Consider the following 23,607-nt stretch of genomic DNA (forward strand, 5'->3'; position numbering starts at 1 on the left):
TTACACAGTGGATCCTGTGGTGTAACGTGTCCATAGCGTGTTGTGAGGCTGTTTTGCTGTTTGACTGGCTCTGTGTGAAATACTCAAGTGTGGCTGTCCTTGAACTGTGTGGTAAACTTGCCGTGTGTTGGTGGCGATCATCTCTCTTGCAACTTGTCCCGTAAAACCACACCGAGTCTGCTGTGAGTCAGGGTGATGTTTTATTGTGCATTGTGTTAACTTTTTTTTATGCTTGCGGAAAGGGCACTGTGGCTTTACTGCTGCTGTTTGTAGCTCTGAAAGCTTCCCAAATGAAAATAAACAGAAGAGATCCAGAGTCAGACCACCCTTCCAAAGACCCAGAAATATAAAGGTGTCTGCTTTTTCTTTCTTCAGTTTTCCGTGACTGAAGAAAGAGGGGTAGACTGTTAGTGAAGAGCCTCCATAAATGGAGATTTAAGGGCATGCCTCTGCTGTGCCAGAGAGACTGATCTAGCAGATGCTGTGTGGAGTTCCTGCACCTCTTACAGACTGGGCTGAGCATCAGCCCCTCGTTCTTCTCTTTACATTTTAACTTCAGACATTTTCCTCCTTCCCCCAGTAAGTACTGTCATCTTTCCTAGACATTTTATTTTCCTGAGTTAGGGTGAGCTTCATCTGCTCAGAGTGCCTTGATAAATCAACAGATTTAACGCTTCCTCCCCCTTCAGGGTGGAACACACATGGTATTTCTCCAACTGATGCTTGATAAAGGCAATGAGAAGCAAGAGAAGAACTTTCTAAATATCCTGCGTGGTTAGGGGAATCATCTGTTTTAGAGGTAGTGATATGTTTTGATTCTCTCATACTGAGAAACTAAATGCTCAGAAATAATTTTCATACAGTTGTCTTCGTTCTGAAGGAGTCTTATGGGAGTTAGAGTTTAAACACTGCAGCACTTTCAAACAATTTGGGCCTTTCAGTTTAAGTCATTATGAGCAACATACAGACATATAAGTAGCTGCTACTATACGGTAGATTTCTTTGTTCTCTATGATCACCTCCCACTCTGCTTTCCTCTTGCTCAAAGGTGACCTGCAAATGACTTTTTAAAAAAAATGGGCTTGCCACTCTTTTTAGCTTCATAATGATGTGTGAAACTAGCCCGAAAGGCTTGAAAACACTTTTCTGCACTTTTTAAAACTTCCTGTCAACTCTCATCTAATTTGGTTTTTTTTGCTATAGGGCTTGTGGGCTATTCTCAAGGTATTTATTATTAGCTCTTGCATCTTAATTCAGTGTGCAGACCTGAGGAAACCAAAATATTAATTAGTAATGAAAATGAATAAAAGTTAACAAACCGAAGTCTTAAACAGCCTGAATAAACCCCTGCCTTACTTAATTGCTTAAATTTCACTTGTATAATGGCACAACTTTGATAGGCTTCTCCCTCCCCTCCCAGTGACTGAGAGCCTGGATGTAAAACAAAGCAGTAAGGCAGAAGGTAAAAATACTCGCCTTTTTCCTTCAACCTTCCCCAAACCTTTTGTGTTCTCTTCACTCATTCTCATCATTGTTAAGAAGTAATAAGTGTCAGGCCTTCTTTTTTTCAAGTGAGTCACCTTTAGGAGGGTTGAAAACAGCATGACATCATGAGTTCAGAGGGGTCAGATGACAAACTACGGGAGTTAGGTAAGGTTGTGTTAAGTGACAAACATGTTGGCTTCTCTGTCATCTTGTGAAAAAGAGCCTTTCAGGTGAAACCAATAGTAGAAGCTTGATACTGACTCTTTGTGAAAGATGCTTTTTCAGCCTGCCTGACCATTAAGCTATTGGTTTACCTATAGGATTTGCTGGATGCAGAGGAATGCGTTGTTGCAGTGAGATGCACTATGTGCAGTGATGCCCAGTATTCTGAAGTCACAGTCATTATTTTTGAGCTTGTAAAGCCTGGTTTTCTACTGAGGCCAGACAAACCCATCCTTCTTTCTAGTAAACTTCTTGAACACTTCATTTTTACTGTTTCACAACCTACCAGCCTCTGGGCTGTTGCCATCAGTGCCTAGAGTTCAGGTGATACTTTTCCTCTCTGCTGTTTGCAGTGTGCTGCAGTTTGTGTTCCTTCCAACATGTAAACATATCAATTTACATCATCTTCAAATGGTGTTTTCTTGCCTGTATCTGAAACTGGAGCCATTGTTTTATTTGTTGCATTACATGTTTGTCCTTTGTGAAAAAAAATAGGGCTGAGGGACCAGATCCTTTCCAAATTGCATCATAATTCCTCTTGAATTCTTTTGAAAAAGATAATTTTTTTTTCTCCTGTGATGGCAGTAGCCCGAGGCGGTACCCACAGTAATATGTTTCCTTGGTCAGAGCAGCTGGCTTAATTAATGGGCCTGGGCTGATGCAAGCCACTGAAACCTTGATCTAAATGATGGGAGATTCTTGGCCTTAAAAAAGAAATTACTAGAGACAATTTGGCTTTCTCTAACTTCTGCTTTTGTAAGTGTTCATTAAAATGTTTTGCCTACCATATAACCCTTCGGCTTGTTTCTGTTCCCTTGGTATGATATTTGCATGCACTTAAAATTAATAAGAAGGTGAGCCACGCAGAAGTACTTAGGACGGTGAAATGTTCATTTTGTTACAGATAACAATGATAAGCTGCAGAAGAACTGCACGCTATCTCCAGCAGCTTAACCCACTTTCTAGAGCTATGCTTTCCTAAATAAGGGCTTAAGAATGAAGGTATAAGCTCTCTGCAGCTCAGTTTCTGTGAGTGGTCCACAGATGGACGTGGGTTGATGAGTTGGAAAGTCAAGTTCCCAGCAGAAGAGTTTGGGAACCGATTGTAGGGATGCTCAGAATGTACTTCCTACATGTTAAAGTGTTTCCAGATCTGTTTTGATACAAGTTAGTCACTTTTTTCGTAGCTGCACTCGTATATCAAACAACCCAAAATAATGTTTGGATGAAATCAGTGACATTACTTTTCTACTTCATGTTCTTCTACCAGTGTTAGGATTGTTCCAAATGCAGGTTTTGGTTTACCCCCATCTGTTTTTTCTTGTATTTTATGGTGTAGCTTTCGGCCATGCTATGTAATAGCAGAAAATTTTTTCTGTTCCATTTGTATTTCATTTTTTTTGTCATTGTGTTCTATTTATATTCCCTTCTGCCATATAAAGTAGTTCTTTACTCCATTGTTGCTACTAGGCTGTTTTTCCTGAATCCTCCCCCTAAGGGATCCCATAGCCAAGCTACCTCTCAGTTATATATGTAGTGGCGAAATCAGTGTCTCTAAATAACTGGAAATGAGAACACAGGAAGGCTTGGGAACTTTTACCTCTTTCATCCAGCCTTACTCTGTGAGGCATCAAACACTGTGGTAAATGTGTTTAAGCAGTCCATCATTATCCCTCACTTCAGAGAAGAGTTGTGGGTCTTAATGTTGAGTATAAAGAAGGTAATAGAATCCATTTAATTTCAGTATTGTGCGTTGTGATTGAGGTATCTTCCAACTTGCAGTGTTTTCGATGAAGAGTTTTTTTTGAAGTTGAAAATTATGAATTACCACTGTCTTACTTGAGCCTTGTAGAGAAGGTGAAGCTTAGGAGCAATTTGAACCAACTTACAACGTTACAACAAAGTCCAACGGTTGGACTTGGGTTTGCATGTTTAATTGGACCTTATTCTTAAGCCTACTGATGGGGGTCACTGACTAGATACCTTAATTAACCACATGAAGGACTGGTTAGTTGCTTTTGGTAGAATAAGGATGAAAGGTCCGAGATGCTTGTTGCAGCAAGACAATGCAAAATACTCATTATTTTTACTTGCTTATCAACAGGCATCGGTTTAAACAGAGCTGTAGCTAGAGATTGTTACTTGAGCAAAATTCCTACTGACTTCAATAAAATGCATTGACGTTGTAAGGACTTTATAATAAGATCTTTTGAGTATTAACAGATGGTCACTGACTGCCTGAAACAAAGTTGTTGGGTTTTTTTTTGTTTTGTTGATCACCGCAGGTATCTGGAAACTGAACAGACTTTGCCTTCTGGAAATCAAACCTGACTGTGAAACAAAGGTTTTTCTTTCTCCTTCCTTTTTATTTTCTTGCTGCAAATTCTTTGGAGAAAATATGGAAAATGTTAACTGATTTCTGAAGTGTCTTATCAAAAGTCTTTGGTGTTCAGACCAACTTAGTGTAGTGAGACTTGCCCTGGAGTGGTGTGCTTGAGGCAGCTGACAAAATGGACTGACACCAGCATCCTGTTTCAACAGAAACCCAGCAACAGTCTAGTTGACCCGCTTGTTTGAAGTGAAATTCTGCAGTGCCAGCAGTAAGCAAGCCATGAAGGAAAGCAGTTTGTCTTTGCTGCTGCCATGGACTGAATGAGTAGAGTATCGACTGTTTTGAAAATGTTCCTGTTAACAGTTTTTCTTTTGTGTATTTGTCAGTTTATATATTAGTTGCAGTTGTACTTTGCACAAACACTAATAAGACAGCCATCAACACTCAGGGCCAAAGGCTTACTAACAATGCAACTGTGATAGCAGTGTCTTAATTGGTTGAGTATAATTGTCATTAGGCAACGATAAAGACATCTGGGGCTCTGGAGAGAGATCAGCCTCCCCCTCCTCCTCTTCCCCAAATTTGTTCTGGCTATTGCTATCCAACACAGTTGAGCTTTTTCAGATGAGATTCTGTGTTTTGACCAGTTTCCTGATGTTTTTCTCCTTATGAAATCATCTGCCTCTTCAGCACCACTTCATTAGAGCGGTGCCCAGCCTCCATCTCTGCTTCCTCCCACATGTGCTCTGCACTTCACCACCTGCTTCCCAGCCATCGTGGGACATCAGGAGCTTTTAACCCCCAGCTCCTTCTCCTTCAGTCTTCTGCTTTCACTCATGTGAGAGGGCATGAGGAAATTGTTCATCTCATTATGACATTACTGCCAATAAAAAGTAGTTGAAATGCTTTTGATTAGCGAGTAGGTATTTTTATTACAGTATGTTTGTAGATACCATATGAATTTAATTTTTTTCTGTTTCTGTATACCATATGCATTCCACCTATAGTTGCTCCATTTCAGCAAGGTTTTTTTGCATATCTGTAAAGCTTAAGCTGAATTTGCAGACTAATTCTTACAGCTGTATACATATCTGTCAAGAATTGCAGAACTGGCTTGTCAAGGAGAAGTACAGTTAGAAAAATATAGCTCTTGTCTTTTTCCTCCTGCTACTTCTCATCTGTATACACTGAAATTCTCAGAAGAACAAGAGCAAAGTGAAACATAAGTCCATCAAAGAGGCTGAGTTACTTGGGTGGAGAATCTCTGTTGAACGCTAAGAGAAGGATGTCTGTGTCTGGTTAATAGGGAGCAAAACACGCAGACCCAGAGCTGAAAGCCAGGCACTGTGTGGATGAAACACCTCGGAAGGCAGCAGGGCAGGGGGTATCTGGAGAGGGGGAAACTTGGCGTTGTAAGCAATAGTCTTTTGCTTGTTGCTCCCTGTTGTGCTTGGGAAAGCAAGGCTTTGAACAGCCTTTCTAAATGAAGTAAATCAGGTATGGTCTCTAACATGATTGTGGTTTTGTTTTTTTTTTTTTCTTCCTTTAAACTTGAGAACTCAGAATTTGTAGGTTTTGGGTTTGGGGTTTTGTGGGTTGGGTTTTTTTTGGTTGGTTTTTTTTTTTTTTTGCGCAAGTGGCTTATATTAGATGTTGCAGTATTTATCTGCCACTGCAATAATCATCTCATTGCACCCACCAGGGGAAAAAAAGCAGCAGCTGAATGCTGTTGGTATTATAGCAAATAGAATGTGCTCATTGTTATATCAAACAGAAAAGTTTTTAGGGTTTTGGGGTTGGGGGGTTTTGTGGGTTGGGGGTTTGGGGGTTTTTTTTTCACTCCAGCAGAAAGCTGTATGGGCCTTTCATAGCCATCTTGATAGAAAAATCAGTAACTGAAGGAGTTCGGAGGACTGTGCTTGTTCTGGGGCAGAAGACTTAAATCTAGGGTTCTTTCATTCAGTAGCTGGTAATCCAAACTAAATTTTCATGGGAAAGTGTAAAAGTTGTTGTGGTAGGAAATGAATAGAAATACTGAAATTATCTAGAAATAGGTTCTGTAAAGTGCAGCGTGTTCTTCTCTTCAGCTATCTATATTGATATGGCAGATTTGCCAATTATCTGCAATAAAGCGGCCTTTTTATTTTTTTACAGCAAGGCAATGCTTTAATAGTTTAAAAGCCTTTTGTTGTGGTTACAAATTGAAAGTGTTTTGCTCTTTACAACAGCATTAAAAGCGGGGAGTTGAACCATTAAATTTTTTAGTTCTGAATTGGATTCGTCTGTGTTTGAAATTCTTCCAGTTCAGTTCTGGTACAGGCCCAGTGGATGCTGGAAATGGGCATGCGGTGGTGATGGCCAACAGAGCATGTTGTCAGCTGAGGAGATGGTTTATGTCTCCTGTTTCCCCATGCTGGTTCCCTGCCCAAACCTAGACCTCCACTTACGTTTCCAGCATGGTCTTGTAACATCTCTCCAAATCCTTTAGGTTTGCCACGTGGGACTGATTTGCTGTCGTGCTGCACTGGGAAGGATGTGAGTGGTGTTGCTGAGTGAGAAATGGGGGTGGGAGAGGTACGGGAGGGATGGGGGCAAAGATGCCTTACTGCTCTCCTCCCTCCTCTTCCTGATGAACGTAAAGCACTTGTCCTATCTTGCAGCACGCTGGTGGGATTTCTAAACGGACATGCACGAAGGTAGGGTTTGGCGGGCGCTTGCAGGGTTTTCCTGGCATGTACGGTGCTCCCAGTTCTCTGTCATGACAAAACTGGAATGAGCGCTACGGCCAGGATCCTCTTACGGATTGTTCTGTAGTATCTGTCTGAACCCACGGGAGCGTACCCGAGGTACATCTAACAAGCTCTTGTGTTCAACAGGTCCTTGCTAGGGGTAGGAGAGCAGCATGGCTTCATGGTATAGAAGTGAAAGCTCTTCAGCATGTGCCTATCCGTCACTGGTGAGGAAGAGGAGGCTACAGGGTGGTCTGATGCAGAGACAGTTCCTGCATTTAACAGGTCCCAGCACAAACATATCGGAATTAGAGTCAAATTTATTTAAAACTGATAGAAGTGTTTGGTGGTTCTGTTCCAGTTTGAGCTTAGCTGTAGAGGTGGTTCAGGTGGTTCTTCAAGAACAAAGAATAGTTCAAACTAAATTTTTACTTGGTTGAATTCTGAGATAAAATTAATTTGAGCACTTATTGTGGTACCGTGATGTTGGATCTTTAATTCCAAGATTGTGGTCCGTGTTTTTTTTTTATGGATGGTAGTGTGTCTTGAGCCCTGGATCACTTGTGTTGCATGTTATGTAGAAAAACCAAAAGCAGTGTGCTCGGAGAAGAGACACGGGGCTGGCTAATTCTCTATTCTTGTCATTCTGTTTTCTCTATCTATTGGTCTGTCTTTTTACATTCCTAGACTGGACTGTGTGAGAGCGAGTATGTATATGCACTAGGAGGAGATGCTGTTCTTCCTTGCTTATTTGGGGAGGAAGATGAATATTCTGTCACTTAGTTCTGTCAATTCTACCAGTATTTTATGTTTCCCTCAACTCACTTTTCAGGGTCACTTAGTGACGAAAGAATTTTGGCTTCCCCCTTGGGAGTAATCTGCTATTCATCACAGTTAGGAGAAGCTTGAAAACATGACCCCAACCGGCCCAAACATAAAGGGAAACAAAAAGCAGCTCAAAATGAAAATGCTTCCAAAATGTTATTTGTGTCCCTTGTTGAAGGGGACTGCAGCAGATCTGTGCAATTGCCTGTCCCATTGTGTTTTACCTCCAAATTTTAAAATGTATCTGAAATGAGTACTTTTCAGGTTTGTAAACTATTTGTTATGGACTAACCTGGACTGCTTGTTCGGTCCAACATGAAACATTTTGCTTTGCTTTGGGGAAGCTTCTTTCTTGATCTATTGTTTTTTAATAGTGCTGCTGTAAATTGGAAACGAAAGCAGGATTTGGGCCTCATTTGCAGAAGGAGAAAAAGGGAGAAGTGCTATCCCAGCCTATTCTCTCATTTTCTTCTGTCTTACCATGTAAAGCACTGAAGAGGAAGCCAGGTGACAAGGACACAGTTCTCCTCTCTTCCTGATGCAGTGCAGAGAATTAATGTGCATCTCTTTCTGCTTGGCAGGTTTCACCGCCCCCTCAGGCACTTTAATTAGTTGTATAAAGTGGAGCGTTTTCACCCGGAGATGTTGGGAGTAATCTGCTCCAGAGTACCTGTAACACTGCTGCATGGTACTCCCCAAAGAACTGGGTAACCTGAGTTGAAGTCCAACATCTTCTAAACCTTTATTAAGCACTTTCCTTCACCTCCTTTGTAAATAACTATTTTCTTACTTTCCTCATAAACATAGGACAGCCAGATTTCTAACCAGTAGACCTCTGAGGCTTATAAGAATCATTCTTTTGAAATACTTTTCCCCCAAAAGTCAGGATGTAACAACAAAGCTGACAGACCAGGAAGCGTCCTTCATTTTCCAACAGAATCCAAGTCTCAGCTATGGCAGAGAAAGACATCTGAGACTGTCTGACAGTGTTAACTGTCACAGTTCTGTCAAAATTTATGTTAAATAATTATTGAACTGTTCCAAATAGCTCTTGAACTGTGTTCTTTGACCAGTCATAGAGGGAGCTTCTCCTTTACTTTGTGTGCGGTGGGTTTCTTTTTTGTTCTTTAATAGTATGTTGTGTGCCACAGCATAGATGGCACAGAACAGTTTCTGTGGTGTTTGCTGTGTAACAGCCTTCATTAATTTAGATATATTCAGTATTATCCGAGAAGTTTAGTTCTATTTTTTCGTTTTCTCATTGGCAAACTGTAGTTTGATCTTAAACGATAGTTTTTCTGATGTTTCAGCAAGAGAGCCTTCTGCAAAGAAGGCAGCACTGCCTTAATTCTAAAGACAACACTTAATTGTATTAATAAATTCATTAGTCTTTTGAGATGTAGGCAAATCTGATCCGTTGATGAGGCACTAAGAAATTCTTTCTATAAAGAGCAGTAGTTTGGATGGGTGTATGCGTGTGAGTGCTTGTATGTACGTACATAAATGTTCTGATTGAACAGCCTTTCCTTGGCACAACCACAATCACAAATTTTTAAAGACCGAAGAAAAACAGTTTGAAGTTTTGCCATAATGTAATTTAGACTCGTTACTGACTACCTTCTTTCCCTTGAGCCCAGCTGTCCTTGCATTCTAGTTGTAAAGCTAATATCAATAGTTTGTAACCTGTGGTAGCTCAGTCATGTCATTCTTGTAGCTCCGTTTTACCTGGCTGTCTTAGTAGGCTTGATGTTACATTCAGTAAATGGGAATAAAATGAGCAAAGTTGATGGGCTTGTACACAGAGTGTGTAAACAGGAGGAGAATCAGTCTAGGAGCTGTAAATGGTGTTGGGTTTTAAGACGCTTTTTGTTTCTTCCTCCCTTCTGCAGCTACCTCTTTTTAGATGTTTTGGGATGAGTAATAGCCTTCTTTTCCAGATATACATCAGGAGAAGTGAGGTTGTGGGACACTCGCACCTGGGACTACACAGCCCCCATCCTGGAACCAATGCATGGTCCTGGTGATGCTGGACCTCAGCCACATGTCTCCTTTGTGAGGATAAACAGCTCTCTGGCTGTAGCAGCTTATGAGGACGGTAAGTAACCACAACTCTCCTCCCTATTAAAAAAAAAAAAAAAAAAAAAGGCTTTACAAAAATGAAGCAGCTGTGCTCAGCTTTTTGTGTGTCTGTAATCCTGTACATACACACACACGCACACACTTGCTTTTATGTGAGAAAGTTGGCCAATAACCCTAAATGCATTAGGAGGCATTGGAACATAGCACCCATTAAAACTGATGTTTATTCCTACTGGAACTGCTACACAAAGCTTGAGTGCCAGGCTGTAGTCCAGCCAAACTATCTTAAGCAAATAACTTGTTTTGCTATAAAAATATTAAATATTCTTCCACCAGCCTTCTCCTCTGTCCAAAACTCCCCTGGGGTGCTGTGAAGCTTTGTTATGGGAATACTGGTAAACTTCCATGTCTGATTAATCTGCGTCCTATCTTGCTCTTGGCGTAGTGTACGGATGCACATTTTCTTAACTGAAGTATTGGTTTGCAGTGGTGGGTTATTGTATACTTTGATGTAGAGAATTAAAAACTATGACCTAATATTTAATGGAACCCTAATAAAATCCTGGTTATATGCATTGTTTTAAATATACTTAGATGTTTATCTAATGGGCAACAAGAGCCAGAGCCTAACCGTGCATCTACTAGATGTGGGAACAGCAACTAAAGTCAGATTTGGATAGTGCTAGCCAATTGTGATCCTAGCCTGAGCTGCTCAGGCAGAGCTCAACTCCTATCATCTTTCTTTAAAATGTATGATTTGACACTTAAAAAACCTCTCCTTGGGTATGAATAAAGAGTATTTTTAAGTTAGGGAGCATTGTACACATACTATCTTTGATCCTGGCATTTCTGCATGTGGAAACAAAACCGAAAATGGGTAATCCAAACAAAATCTCTAATCCGTATACTTTATTTTAGAAGTAAATTAAATGCTTTATATGTGAAAACAACTGTTTTAAGATGATCAACACCCTTAGCTGTTTTTCTAGCATGGATCATGCTAGAATGGATTTCTGTGCCTAAGAATTGTTGATAGGCAACGTTTTCTGACAACAGCAAGTCTGGTATTACAGAATACTCATTAATATTATTTACTCGAGTCATAGGAAATTATAACACAGTGCTAGTTTTAAGTGTTGGCTTTTTGTCCAGTGTGCCAAACAATGACTAGCAGAGGGTCTTTTGTTTGTTTTCTAGTCTCCCACTGACTAATCTTCTAATTTGTCTAGGGGTTTTTTTCTGTCATATTCCTTGTCATCAGTCCTGTGTGTGCTGTGACTAAACTAGTTTGCATAAAGCTCGGCGTCTTTTATTCTTTTGGGTGGAAATTTTAATGGGCTCTGTGATACGGCAGTTACTCTGATTTGAGAAGCCTGGTCAGAATAGATTAGCTTCTGTGTGACTAGGGAATTATAAAGACTGATTTTAGAAATGTTTACTAACTGGAATCTGAAAGCGTGTATTTGGTGGAGAGAATTATTTTAAACTCGGGGAGGGAGAGGATGACTTTGAAGATAATATGTTTGATTTGTTCTTTGTTGTACTTTTCCAGCTTCCTTTTCTCTTTTGTTTGTAAGTTTGACTAACACAGAGAAACCATCTGCTAGTGTTGGAGGTGGTGCTGTCAGGCAAAGAGTCTAGACTTCTCTGTCGAATCCCTGGCTAGCAGACTCGTTCAGATAACATCAGTTTCTCCCAGTTCAACAGAGCTCACGCAGCGATGTCCTTGGCATCCGATCACAGGGAAGAACTAACAGGCAGATTCTGCTCGCGCCGTGCCTGCCTTACAGCGCTGTTTTGCTGGTTCAGTAGTAGCAAATGCTTCCCAAGGCATATGAAGTATAGCAAGGAGAAAGATTTGTCTTACTGGGATGCCTGCATCCAAAGTGAATTGTAACTCCATGATGGCACTAAAGAAAAATTGAATTGCGACTTCTGGTGAATGTTTCTGACGGTGTCAGCCTCTGAGAAACAAGCTGCAAGGAGAGGTAAATGAGAGAAAAATGTATGGGGAGAAAATGAAGTTCCCTCCGCCCATGCCAATACTCAGTGGGGGCACTGTATGTACACCTGGGGCAACGGGACTTGGCAACTTGATCCACAGTTGTGATTTTTGAATTCCAACCCACTGGCCTCATATTTCTTCTGCCTTGTTTCCTATTGTCAGCACTGGCAGTCCTCCAGTTTGATTTTACCACTAATTGTGTTGCACGTTACCGAACTGAAATGAATCAAATCAAAATGCTTTTCCTGGAGCATTAGATAAAGCAGGCGAGGGTTCTGGGTAATGAGCAGATGCTGCTAATGCAGGGACAGTAGAGGCCTTGCCAGGACTCCATCTGCTCCATGCTTGCCTGACTTTGGCTGTGAGCCACAGCTTTTGGGAAACAGCAGTCTACTTTAGCCATCACTCTTCCCCCCCCAGCCTCCGGAGTCTCATAGTTTGACTTGAAAACAATGTGCTGCAACAAGAGAACGTACTTTTTTGGTTTGTTTTGATTTTTTTTTTTTTTTTTAAATGCCGTGCTTCATACTTGTGTAGGCATGGTGGGGAGGTGCTGCGCTGCTGCCCTTCATGGTAATGCTTTGAGACCCGCTGGGAGGAGTTAGTGGTACTTCACAAGTTGCAGAGTAGCAACATGGAGCAAAGGAAAGTGGTTTCTGCATGGATCAGAAGCGCTCTTGCTTGTTAGCAGGCTCCAGGAAGGGAATTTTGGCAGTGCTACGTTCTGGGACTGGAAATCTGCTGTCTTGTCCATTCTGATGCCCTTAAAGCTGCTCGTGGGTATTGTCCCTTCTGTACCCTCTTTGCAAAGACAGAAATGGAATGATGTGTTTGGTGCCTTCCCCTAAGTGCCAGGACATGCTGTATGGTAGCAAGAGCAGGGAAACAGGCTGGCTCGAATAAAGGAAAAAGTTTTTGAAGAAAACTGCACGTCGTGGGCAGTAGTATATTTATTCCCATCAGATAACGTACAGGAGGCTGTGGATGCAAAACTCTTGGTTTGGGTAAACAGCCTGTGATTTTACATCACAGCCAGGGAAGTCTGCCTCTCAAGACTCAAGTCCCCAAGTTGGGAACAAAATACAGGCTTTCTTGTCTGTGCCTTTTCTGAGGGACTGTACAGGGATGGTGTCCTTTAGAAATCTCTGTAAGAAGAGTGGTGGAGATAAAGCCTGACAACATTTGGTGGAAACTGATGTGGTAATGGTAATGTAAAGACATGACTCTTAAGACTGAGGTCTAGTCTCTCGGTGTTTAGTACGGTGAGTACCTTGCTGTACCTGCTGAAAGTTGAGAAACAACATTGCAGTGAAAATAGAATGTAAAATTTTAGTTAATGAACACCAAGCATCTACTAAGGTTAAACTGGCTGTGTGTTGGTGGTCCCTCCAACTAGAAATGTTTTGGGGAGAAAGTTGAAATTCAACATAAGAAGTTTTGAGACTTCAGGACGGTGTTCATCTCCACCTGTGTATTTCATCTTTGTACTTCATAGAAGTATGATGTTATCTGAAAATTACAAGGAAATAAATTAATGTTCCCAGCTTGGAGGAAAAAAATACATGTAAGTGTTTTCAGCAGGTGAAAAAGAATTTTATTTTGTTTAAATCAAGATAGAAGTGGTAAGACAGCGACTCACAAACAGGAAAAACATCATGTAGATGATGTGAATTAAGCAGCTTCCGGCCTTTCCGTGGAATTGTGTTTAGAAGCTGAAGTGAATGAGCATGAAAACCATGAGCACGTCCCGATTCCCTGCTCTAGCATATACAGAATTCTGTCTTTGCTCTCTTTTTTTTTGGCAGATAATGCACATGTAGATTACTACTTTTTCTAAAGCTGACAGCAACTGCTAGCTGTATCATCATAATGTGGGAGAGCTGATGTAATGGGTCATTAGGATCTGAGCGTAGGATCTTCCTTCTGCACCAAAACACAGCTCTCCTTCCACTTAGCCCAAGGTTTTGCTGTTAGCAGGTAGCACGAGCAGGCAGCTGTCCTCTGCTGTGGCTGGCACTTAGAAGGAGCTGTGACATGCTGTATTACACCAGCGAACGCAGCCAGTATAATATTTACAAATGTGATTTACTGTTTTTTGCCTCTGTGTTTATGCTGCCTTTCCCTGTTATGGGATTAGAGTTTTACAGGAGAAGAGATACTTTTTTTTGTTGTGGCAAAAGCATTGCCTTTTATACCAGAGAGAAACCTATGTGAAACAGATATAAAAACCAGCTGCTTTTGCAGGATGTCTTTTGTGCTTCCAGCTGCAAAGAGGGGAATATACTAGAGACACGCACTCTTAATGGACAACAGCTCCTGCCATTCACCTTTGATATAGCAAGAGATGTGTAAGACTGGCTGATGCTTACTAAAATTGGAGTACAGGCAGGATCAGCAGTGCACTGTGTAAGGCACAATAGACTCATAGTTAAACGTTTTATCCAAATACCTTGCAATCTAGAGTGAATTGCAATAAATGGACCTTTCATCAGGCCACATTTCAACAATATATTGGGTTAGAAGTTACAAACCTGAATTCTTTGTACAGTCTGGGCCAAAGTGATAAACGAGGGCTGGTACAGTGATTGTAATGTCAAGTGTCAGCAATTGTACCATCTTCATCAGCTTCTTGCACTTAACTCGTTTCCTTGAGCCAGGATGAAATATAAGCAAGCTGTAAAGTCTAAATAGGTTTGAGGAGTTATTGTTAGAGTTCAATTGGAATAATCACAATTGGGGTGCAGATTTTAGCATGCTGTGAAAGTATTGCTTATAACTTTGATTTAATGACTTTCTAACACTTAAGATTACAGTATTAAAAAAAAAAAAAGGAAAGAAAGAAAAGATACCGTATGCTTGCAACCTTAACTTCACCTTAGCAAAGATACTGCTTTGGAAATGAAGTACTGGTCACTGCTGGAGGCAGGAAGATAGACTATGTAAAGTAGTGATCTCATCTGCACTGGTAAATCTTATGCCTAATTTTTTTCTATGTTGCTGTACTAATAACTTTAACTGTAATGGTGGCTTTTTTTTCTCTTACACAAACATGATTGACTGCTGCAAAGGCTTGCACGCTAATAAATACATTTTGCTGTTTCTGCCATGAAATACAGAATATTCTGAGTAGCACTTCTAGATCTAGTAGTAGCTTTACCTATTGATAAATACAGTGGAGTGTTTGCTTTTTCTATTTAAAACTTGATAATGTTTTCCTGCTGTCATACATGAATGCATACACCTGTTTCGACAATAGCGCATTTCCACAGAAGGTCCTTGCACGCAATGGTTGAAGCTTCTGACTGGTAGCAAGTAACAAATGATGGAGGATGTACGTACAGAATCGTACACTCTTTTGGAGGAGGGGAGAAGTAAGGGGGACAAGCAATACTTCTGCGAGCAAATAGTTGTTCAACCTAATGAAAGAAAATGGTATTTCTCTTGCTCTTTGCGTTCCTTTTGAACTCTCCTTTTTACTCTTTATATTGTGCTCCTTCATTAAACAGATGTTAACTTGTGACCTTACAAGTCACTTGGTTTTTTGATATTACCAGGGATGTTTTCACACCATGTTGTGCATCAGGTGTTGCACACGCTGTGTTTGCCTGATAAAATTTTCAGATATTTTGGACAGATTTTGCAGTTAAACATCTGGTTAAAAAAAAAAAAAAGTACCTGTCTCGAACTGATATTGCATGAGCCATTTTCACTGTCTTCTCTTTTTGTGATGTTTGAGATGCAAAGCCACTGTTGTTGTTGTTATTATTATTGCCCAAACTTAGGGAAGAGAGTGCTGAATTCTGAGTTTCCTAGTTAGCTCGCATGGTCAGAAGAGGGTTCTTTGACTTGAATATTTTTTGGTATTTTGGAGAACTTTCATACGTTAACACACTCTGTTAAAAACAGTGAAATGCTCATCACAGACATGTGTAAACAGACGACTTCACTGAAAGCAAATCAGCTTCCTTTTTCCCCCTTCACAAAAGTGGTCTTTAATTGGGATAAATGTTCTACATAAAAAAGTTGAAAATACTCCTGCCCAGAGGAGCTTGGCAGCAATTTTCATTGTCTGATTAAAAAGTCTAGTTCTAACATCCGCGATCTGATATCACTACAGTCTTTTATCATTGACGTTTGCTGGTTTAAATCAGCCATCCTGAAGATGAGACTTCACACATTCCCTTTGTTTTAGTTTGGAGCCGAGGACTCGCTGTGAAGGCACAAAAGTGCCGCTGCTAAGCCTTCGCGTGGGGCAGCCCAGGCTGCGGAGGGAATTGTAGCCTGTGCTGTCCGTTTGTATTTGTTAACTTGTTTTAAGCGTGAGTGTTTGTGATGTGAGCTAGCGTTCTGTTTTTCAAAACCAGTTCAGCAGTTATTTACCTTTTAAGCAATTAACATAATTACCATTATGCTAAGAAGTAATTTTGGGAAGTTATGCTCTGAGCCCTTATGACTCCATCGGGACAGTTTTAGTCGGGACTTATCTTTTTGATGGAAGCCTAATTGCAGTTTTGGCTTTGTGTAAACAAACAGAGGCGGCTAATTGTTTAGGCAAATAGCAGATTAATTTAAATATGCATCCCTAATAAAACAAAAATGGTCCCCATTATGGTACTCATTCCCATGGCGAGGAATATAAATATTCAGTGGGAGTGCCATTAGACAGGGATCTTAAGGATTATCTGCATTATTTCACATTGGTAGCACTTTCCAGATACCAAATAATCTTTACAAAAGCAAACATAAATCAATTTAAACTCATTTAGATACCATTTCACTATGTGCAGTTTCATTACCACACTCTTGCTTCACCTCCTTTGGGACATGGGAGGAGTGTTTGCAAACTGGCATTGGTGCCCGTCCACAGCTGTCTGTCAGAGCTTTTATGTCTCCTTTTGAAGGAATAGCTACCATTAATCATTTCATCATTAATGGCTATGCTCAAGTAGAAGGAAGGCTTCTCTAGCCCTCTGTATCACGTCTGAAGATTGCTTCTCTGTTAATTCAGTGCAAAGGTGGCCCAGAAGTCTCCAATTCTGTCTGGCCCTTCTGTTCTGTAATACACTCCTGATTGCTTTAGGTTGCTCTTACTCAGATTATTGCTTTAATGTACCATGCTTTTAAATAGAGTATCAGTGATCTATACCAGGAAAAAATGCAACTGCAAATGTGTTGTCTTTTGACTTATACTCTTGTATTCTTTGGGATTTGTATTCTTTAGCTTTTTGAAGTCCTCTGCATTTTCTGTTTTTCCAGAGCATCAGGATTAGGAGCTTTGTTGCTGGTTGTAAACTGTTAAGAATGGTATTAAAATCCCTGACCTGATTGGGGTGTGTGCAGAGCTTCAGGTTCTTCACTTTAAAACTTCTCTGTTGTGCAGCAGAGTGGCTTAAATTTGAATGTGGGTTCTTCTTCACTATTTTTTGTGGTAATTGAGGGCAAGTATATAGTAGAACAAGAATTTAGGCATCTGTTTAAGTCTGATCTTCTCCAAACATGGAAATGTGAGAGAAGTCAAGCAGTCTTCCTCAAGGTAGATGCCATCGTTATCTGAAAGTCAAAAATTAGGAATTACTTACAGAGAGCAACAGAGCCTCTAATGCCAGACCACATAATTTTGGAAAGTTTCCCCTGAACCTGTTGTGTGGTGCTATGCAGCGTCCTGAAGTTCTGGTTTGCTGCCCTGCAGTCTTTTTTCTGTGTATTAACTTTCTCCATTACAATGCTTTTAAGCTTACATCTTTAAATGATCTTTTAAGGTTTTGTTAAATTCTAAGATAATGCATAGCGATTACTTTATTATTTTTTTTGTATACAGGAACTGTTAGTGTTTGGAACCTGATGTTTGGGCGGGAGCCAATCCATCGTTACCAGCACAATCAGAGGATACAGGCTTTAGCTCTTGCTTCAGAGGGTGCAACGGTAGCAACAGCATCTGGCTTTGAGGTCAAAGTGGAAAGCCCTAATGACAGAGGATTCTGGCAAACTACGGCAACATTTGAAATCCAGAAATTGGTGAGTCTCCAGGCTACTCAGCTTCATTCCAGGAGCTCCTGATCCACTAATTATTTTTGGTACAGTTGAGAGAGATCTTAGCAAAATCTTACAAGAACATTGCCTGAACTAGATAACAGCATTAGCAGCTAGAGGCTATGGTTTTGAAGCAGGTTAATGGATGAGCCTTTCATCACTGAAGAGCAAGGGTGAAATGCTGGCTTAAGCTACAAGTGAAAATGAATAGAAGTCCATATGGTGCAGGAGGTTGGCTGTTTTTAATTACTTTTTTTGTCAACACTAAACTAAGTTGGCTCATTTTGTAAATCAGTTTTCTCGCGTAGAATTGGAGCTAAAACTCAAGGTCTCATTCCAGATCAACACTATCTGATTAATTCTGAGGCAGGATATTGCAGACGAGCTAATAGTATCACTTGTGAAGCTGTAACTAGTTGTGCAGCTTCTTTAGGTTGCACCTTCTGTCACCGAAGTTTTGAGACTATTTTAATTAAAAATTCAAAGCTGTCCCATTCTCTGAAGCTTTATTATGTCTCAGAGTAGCAACATTTTTTTGAAAGGGGAAGGAAGTGCGTAGGAATAAATTGAGTCTTGCAGCTTCTCTCCTATTGCAGGAAGCTGACTGCACAGCTAATGGGTATGAAGTTGCGATTTAAACCACTCTTGATTAATCCCCTCTTTCAAAGCTAAGTCAGTCTTAAAATACTTAAATAAACAAAATCCCCAAACATTTTAAGAGGTTTCCCAGCAAAAATGTTAAAACACTACCACACACTCCATTGTAGTTGGATCCATTTTACTCTTGCATCTTGCTTGCTGTGAAATGTCAGTTTGCCACATGTGAAAGACGGACACTCAGGACACTACACTCTCTTCTAAGGTTGGGTTAGAAATAGCTGTACTGTTAAAGAGTTTATACCCTTCCTGTGGTGAGACTTTTCAGCCACATCTTAACTGTTTACTGAAATGGGAAGAGCAACGTCATTCTGGTCTTGTGACAGAAGATAGGGGAGCTGATATTTGGGCTGTCCTAGAGTCATGTGATGACTTTTCTGTTAATTTAGGGTATATATACATGATTGCAGGGTAAGCATCAACTATTCTATGTTAGTTGCGTGAATGTTTTGCCTCTTCTGGAGCACTATATTCACATTCTAGCCACAATACTTGCTTTGTGTGCTTTAACCTTATGGTTTTCTGCTCTTCGTCTGAATGAGTCCATTAAGTCTTGCTCCTTTCTTTGATGGCACATTTTGGTGTGTTTTGTTGTAATGTGTTCTGATTAGTTTTTTAAATGGGCTCATTCTAAAGACTGACCTAGACTTCATCACAGGAGCTAAACTTGCAAAAGTCCAGAAATAAAATTGATACTTGGTCTTTGTCTGAAATTAATCCATAATTGGGATGATTCAAGATAGCTGATAACCACACATCAGTAGTGTGTTTAGTTTAGCTTGTGGCAGTAGCGATGTAAAATAATTTTTGGCTCTAATAAAAATAAAAAGTCTGTTCTTTTTAGGTCAACTTCCTTAATCTGGTTCCAGATGTTACGGGGAGTCCAGTGACCGTAGCAGCTGCAGAAGACATTGTCTATCTCCTGAAAGCAGAAGATCCTGGCAAAATTCTCCATTCTGTCTATGGTCAGCCTGTCACATGTCTCGATGTGTCTGCTCATGAAGCAGCCTTTGGGGTCAAAACCTTTGGCTGGTTATTGAATGAGCCCAACCAGGTATTTAATTTTTTTTTTGTAAGATTTTTATACCTTCATAATTAACAAAGGAAAAAATAGTTAATGCTACTGACCATTTCCTTTCCTGCTATTCAGCTTTTGACAGTGGAGGTAAGATATTCTTTTAGTGCAACAATCTGATGCTTCTATTAGTGTTCTTCTAGTGGGCTGAGGTAAGGGATTATAGTTCAGGTAACTGGGTTCACTGTAAATATTTTGCATTCTCTGCTCCTCAGTGAATCCCAGCTTGTTCAGCTGTGTGCTGTGTCAGTGGCCCTCTAGGGGGAACTCGCCTCAAAAAAAACCTGAAAAATCTAAAAACCCCAATAAACAACCCCTGCCCCAAAAAGCCAAAACATCCTTCAGCCTTTCTGATGAGGGCATCCTGAGCAGCTTGTCAAGCCTTGTACATTCAAATGTGCGATCTTAGGAGGATGCTGCTTCTTTTTGTGCACTTGAGTATTTGAACTAAGTTACTTCCAGTTTGGTGAGGATGGTGTGACTGTTGTATTAAAAGAAGCTAAATGATAATCATGGGTTTGAAGCCCCCTGTGACACAGTCTGCTTCTTTTATCAGCACATCTTAGCAGTGGCAGGGTAGATGAAAACCAGACTGGTTTTGTAACCCTGCTGAAGACTCATAGCCGAGGCATGCTTCTAATGCAACTCTTCTCAAACTTCTCTGCTTGCAGGAGGGGCTCTTTCGGGCTTGCAGACCCAAATAGGTAGCGTAAATAATTGCATTTTGGGGGGGACTCAGAATCCTACCTGAGATCCCAGGTAGCTGGTGGCAGCAGCCTGCTCCTAGACACAGCCCCATGCCAGGGCAGGGACCGAGCTGCGGAAAGACCTGTTTCCAGATGCTTTGAGAAGACTTCCTGTCCCTTTCCAGCATCTTGCCTAACTTTTCCACTCCCTAATTTAATTCCATTTTTTGTGGTTATACTTCAGGCATGTGATGGGCTATCAGAAATGAGGGAAGGAGAGTGCTTCAGGCAGGTGCAGAAAGAAGCAGGAGGTGAGCACCCAGATGAGCTGTGGTCTGTAGTGTAAAAATGCAGTGTTTTCTTTGGCAAGCGATGGGAACAGGAAAGCTTAATTTAGGACTACCTCTGTGTTAGGAATAAATGTGTCCAGCTGCATCTAATTTCCCCTTAAAATTCACGTTCACTAGGGAAATGCTGAGGCCACCATAAATACCTCTAGGGTTGAGAGATGCTGCGAGGCCATGCTGTCTTTATTAATTCCTTTGCTGTCCTAATTCAATTCTTTTCCCTACAGAGGTGGGAGGTTAGAAGGTAAAATTGCCTCATTCGGGGGCATTACGTCGGTGATCGCCTTTGTGCCTCATAAAGGAATAGAGAAATCTACTTAGACCCCTGAGCGTCACTCTGTAAAGCCGGACATATTTCCTAATTTAGTTCTGAACTATTTGGCATTTGATGGCAGATTGTATTAAGCAGTGCATCAGCGCGCATCCTAATCAGGGAGATGGGACTGAAGTCGTCCAGACGGCTGGGGTGTGTTTGACAAGGACGCTTGCTTGGCATTGCCGCACCAGCTGACATCACGCCGGAAATTAATTACTAATGTCTATTATGATAATTATTCACCTCGCGCAGACGTGAAGGGACTTCGCATTGGCTGATTACACTGGTCACAAGTTGACAATCTGTCTTTAGGAGAGCTTTCAGTCTCAGAAACGTAATGATGAAGAATTCCAGCCCCGTTTGCTTCTGGCTGTGTTGCTGTAGTGGGAAAGCTGTGTTTCTTCTCGGTTTGGGGTTTTATTTGGTTTTCCTGAGGGATATTTTTTTTCTTTAGTGTAAGCTCACAATCCTAATGCTACTGCCTAGTAACCTGCTTTCTGCTGAAAATATAGTTAGAGAAACCATCTTTTTCCCTCTCTCTTTTTTTAATCATTGTCTAATTTTAACCAAATTTGACAGCAAAGTAGAGATCTGAGGCATAAATTTTGTAGGAACTTTTATGTCAGAGAGGAGAAAAACATCAAATCTGTGGCATAGACTTGCCTACTGTTAGATGACAGACATGCTTGCAGGAGAGAGAGGAGAATATAAATGCTTCATCTGTGAGAAGTTCAACTTTCACTTTATTTAGGCATCAGACTTAATGGTGCTGTTTCTTGAAAGTTCATCTGTTTAGTGCTCCTGGAGCTCTTTGTTTTATGTTAAGCTAAGAGAAGTTTCTTTAGTAAGGGTTATTTCAGCTGTATTAACTCAACGTGGAATGTACTATTTTCCGTAAATTCCAAATTCTTGAAATACTGAGGTCTCTCTTCCCATCTAGGCTCGTACATGGCTAAAAATATAGATCAGCTAATGAACCACAGGGAAAACCCTAACCCTGGCTTTCCCTTTCAACCTAAAGTGGTGCTCATGACATCCAGTGGACATGCCTTGAAGGATGGTGTCTAGCGAATAACACATTACCCTGTGTCGTGCAGTTTGGTGCCCTGTGATCTCGATGCTGCAGCAGCATCACAGTCTTGGCATTCACCTGCTTGAATTTTGGGTTTGAGCATTGTATGTAAAATTAAATCCACAGATTTAAACTAGAGCTGGCTTTGGTCCTCTTCCTGTCAGGATATAAACCTCTTAAACAGGTAGCACTATAACTGTCAGGATTAACATCATCCGATTTCTGATGCAGTTATCTTGCTGATTGTAGGATCTCACTGAAGCTTTTCTCATAGTTGGTATATTTATAAGCTTGCCTGAATGGACCATCTGCTGTCAAGTAAGTCTGGTCTCCTACTGTAGCTTCAGGTGAGCTCTCTTCTGCTTGTGGATTATTTCTTGGGAATTTATAGGTGCTTTATTCTCTTGGGGGGGGGAACAAACCCAACCTTCTCCTGTATTTACAATGTAGTTGAAATTTTTTAACATATTCAGCAGTTCTTGGTGATAGAAGATCATCAACATGGGAGGATTTGGGGGTTTTTTCCACCCAAGAAACTTCATATAGCATGTAAGAGAATTTTATTGTAAGCTCGTGGGGCTGAAGAACTCTGTTGCATGCATTATAAGGCGCAGTTCAGAGCATGTCTGTGGTTTTGGTTGCTTTGCGCACAAACGAACCTTATTTCAGAACAGGTAGATGGGGAAGAGAGGAGCGCAGGGAGGACAGTAATGATTTTAGAGCCTCCAACTTAGGAACAGAAGGCTAGATATGTTGAGATCAGATGTCTTGGGAGTTGTTTGTTATGCTGTCGCTTTTTCATCTGTTTTGAGCTGGTGATTGGCTTGTACTTGATGAATGGCTTTCAACATCACCTGTCTCTTCTCATCAGCGATTGAAATACTGCCTAGTTTTGCTCCTGTATTTAATATTTCCACAGAGTTCTTCAACTGCTTGCTAATGTGAGCGTATCCAGTAGAATTAACCACTTGAAGTGGATGTTATGAACTAATAGTAAGTGAAAAACAAATTTTAAATAATCCTTTAAATTGAATTTCGTACTCTACAGTCTCTCTTGGATGATGTATTTAGGTCATAGGTTACACTTTCCTTGCACCTTATTTTAACTAAAATCCTCCTCTTTAACTGGTAAGCTTGCATTGTCTTTTCTGGTGTTATAGTGTCTCCAGTTCTCCTGGAGTTCCAAAGACTTCAATTTTTTTTTTAATCTTGATTTTTTTCTTGTTTAAAAAATTTGGGTTTTTTTCAGTTTTGTTAACCACTGTGGCCCTTGTAAATAGTCCAGCTTTCAATAAACTGGTCTTTTTGAACTCTTGTTTTCATACCAGTAGAAGGGCAGGTCTCACTGAATTTGAACATATGGGACTTGCCCGAACGTTTTGCTTTGCGGAGCTGTAGGACTGTAGGGTGTTAGCAGGTCTTTGAAGGTGAAAGGTGTGTTAAATACCTTTTTCTTTATAAACTCTTTGGTACCATGTAGGAGTGACAGAACTCTTTCTGAGGATCTGAACTGTGTAACTTTTTATAAGTCAGGCATTGCAAGAAATACAGTCCAGCAGAGAGACCAGAAGTTTTCCTTGCCTAAATTTTGCATGATGTATCGATTAACCCCTCTCTTGCTGAAAAGTGACAATCATCCATCTTGGTTTTTTCTGTGTTTGTAAATGACCAGAAATAACTTTGCAAGTTAAAAAAAAAAAAAGAATCCCTTTTGTATTGGCTAATGTTAATGACATTCTGCTTGCTT

General features: G+C 40.6%; 1 protein-coding gene across 2 annotated transcripts in view; it reads left to right on the forward strand.

Annotated features, from left to right (window-relative positions):
• Positions 1-23,607, forward strand: part of FBXW8 (F-box and WD repeat domain containing 8) — a 53,279-nt gene that overhangs the window by 16,502 nt on the left and 13,170 nt on the right. For both annotated transcript variants that reach the window (XM_052795753.1, XM_052795754.1), the window contains exons 5-7: positions 9,531-9,688; positions 17,496-17,692; positions 19,209-19,418. In XM_052795753.1, coding sequence (XP_052651713.1) covers positions 9,531-9,688; positions 17,496-17,692; positions 19,209-19,418 — 565 coding nt within the window. The remainder of the gene's footprint in view (positions 1-9,530; positions 9,689-17,495; positions 17,693-19,208; positions 19,419-23,607) is intronic.

The sequence above is a fragment of the Harpia harpyja genome, chromosome 9 (genome assembly GCF_026419915.1).
Source record: "Harpia harpyja isolate bHarHar1 chromosome 9, bHarHar1 primary haplotype, whole genome shotgun sequence".
Lineage (NCBI taxonomy): Eukaryota > Metazoa > Chordata > Aves > Accipitriformes > Accipitridae > Harpia > Harpia harpyja.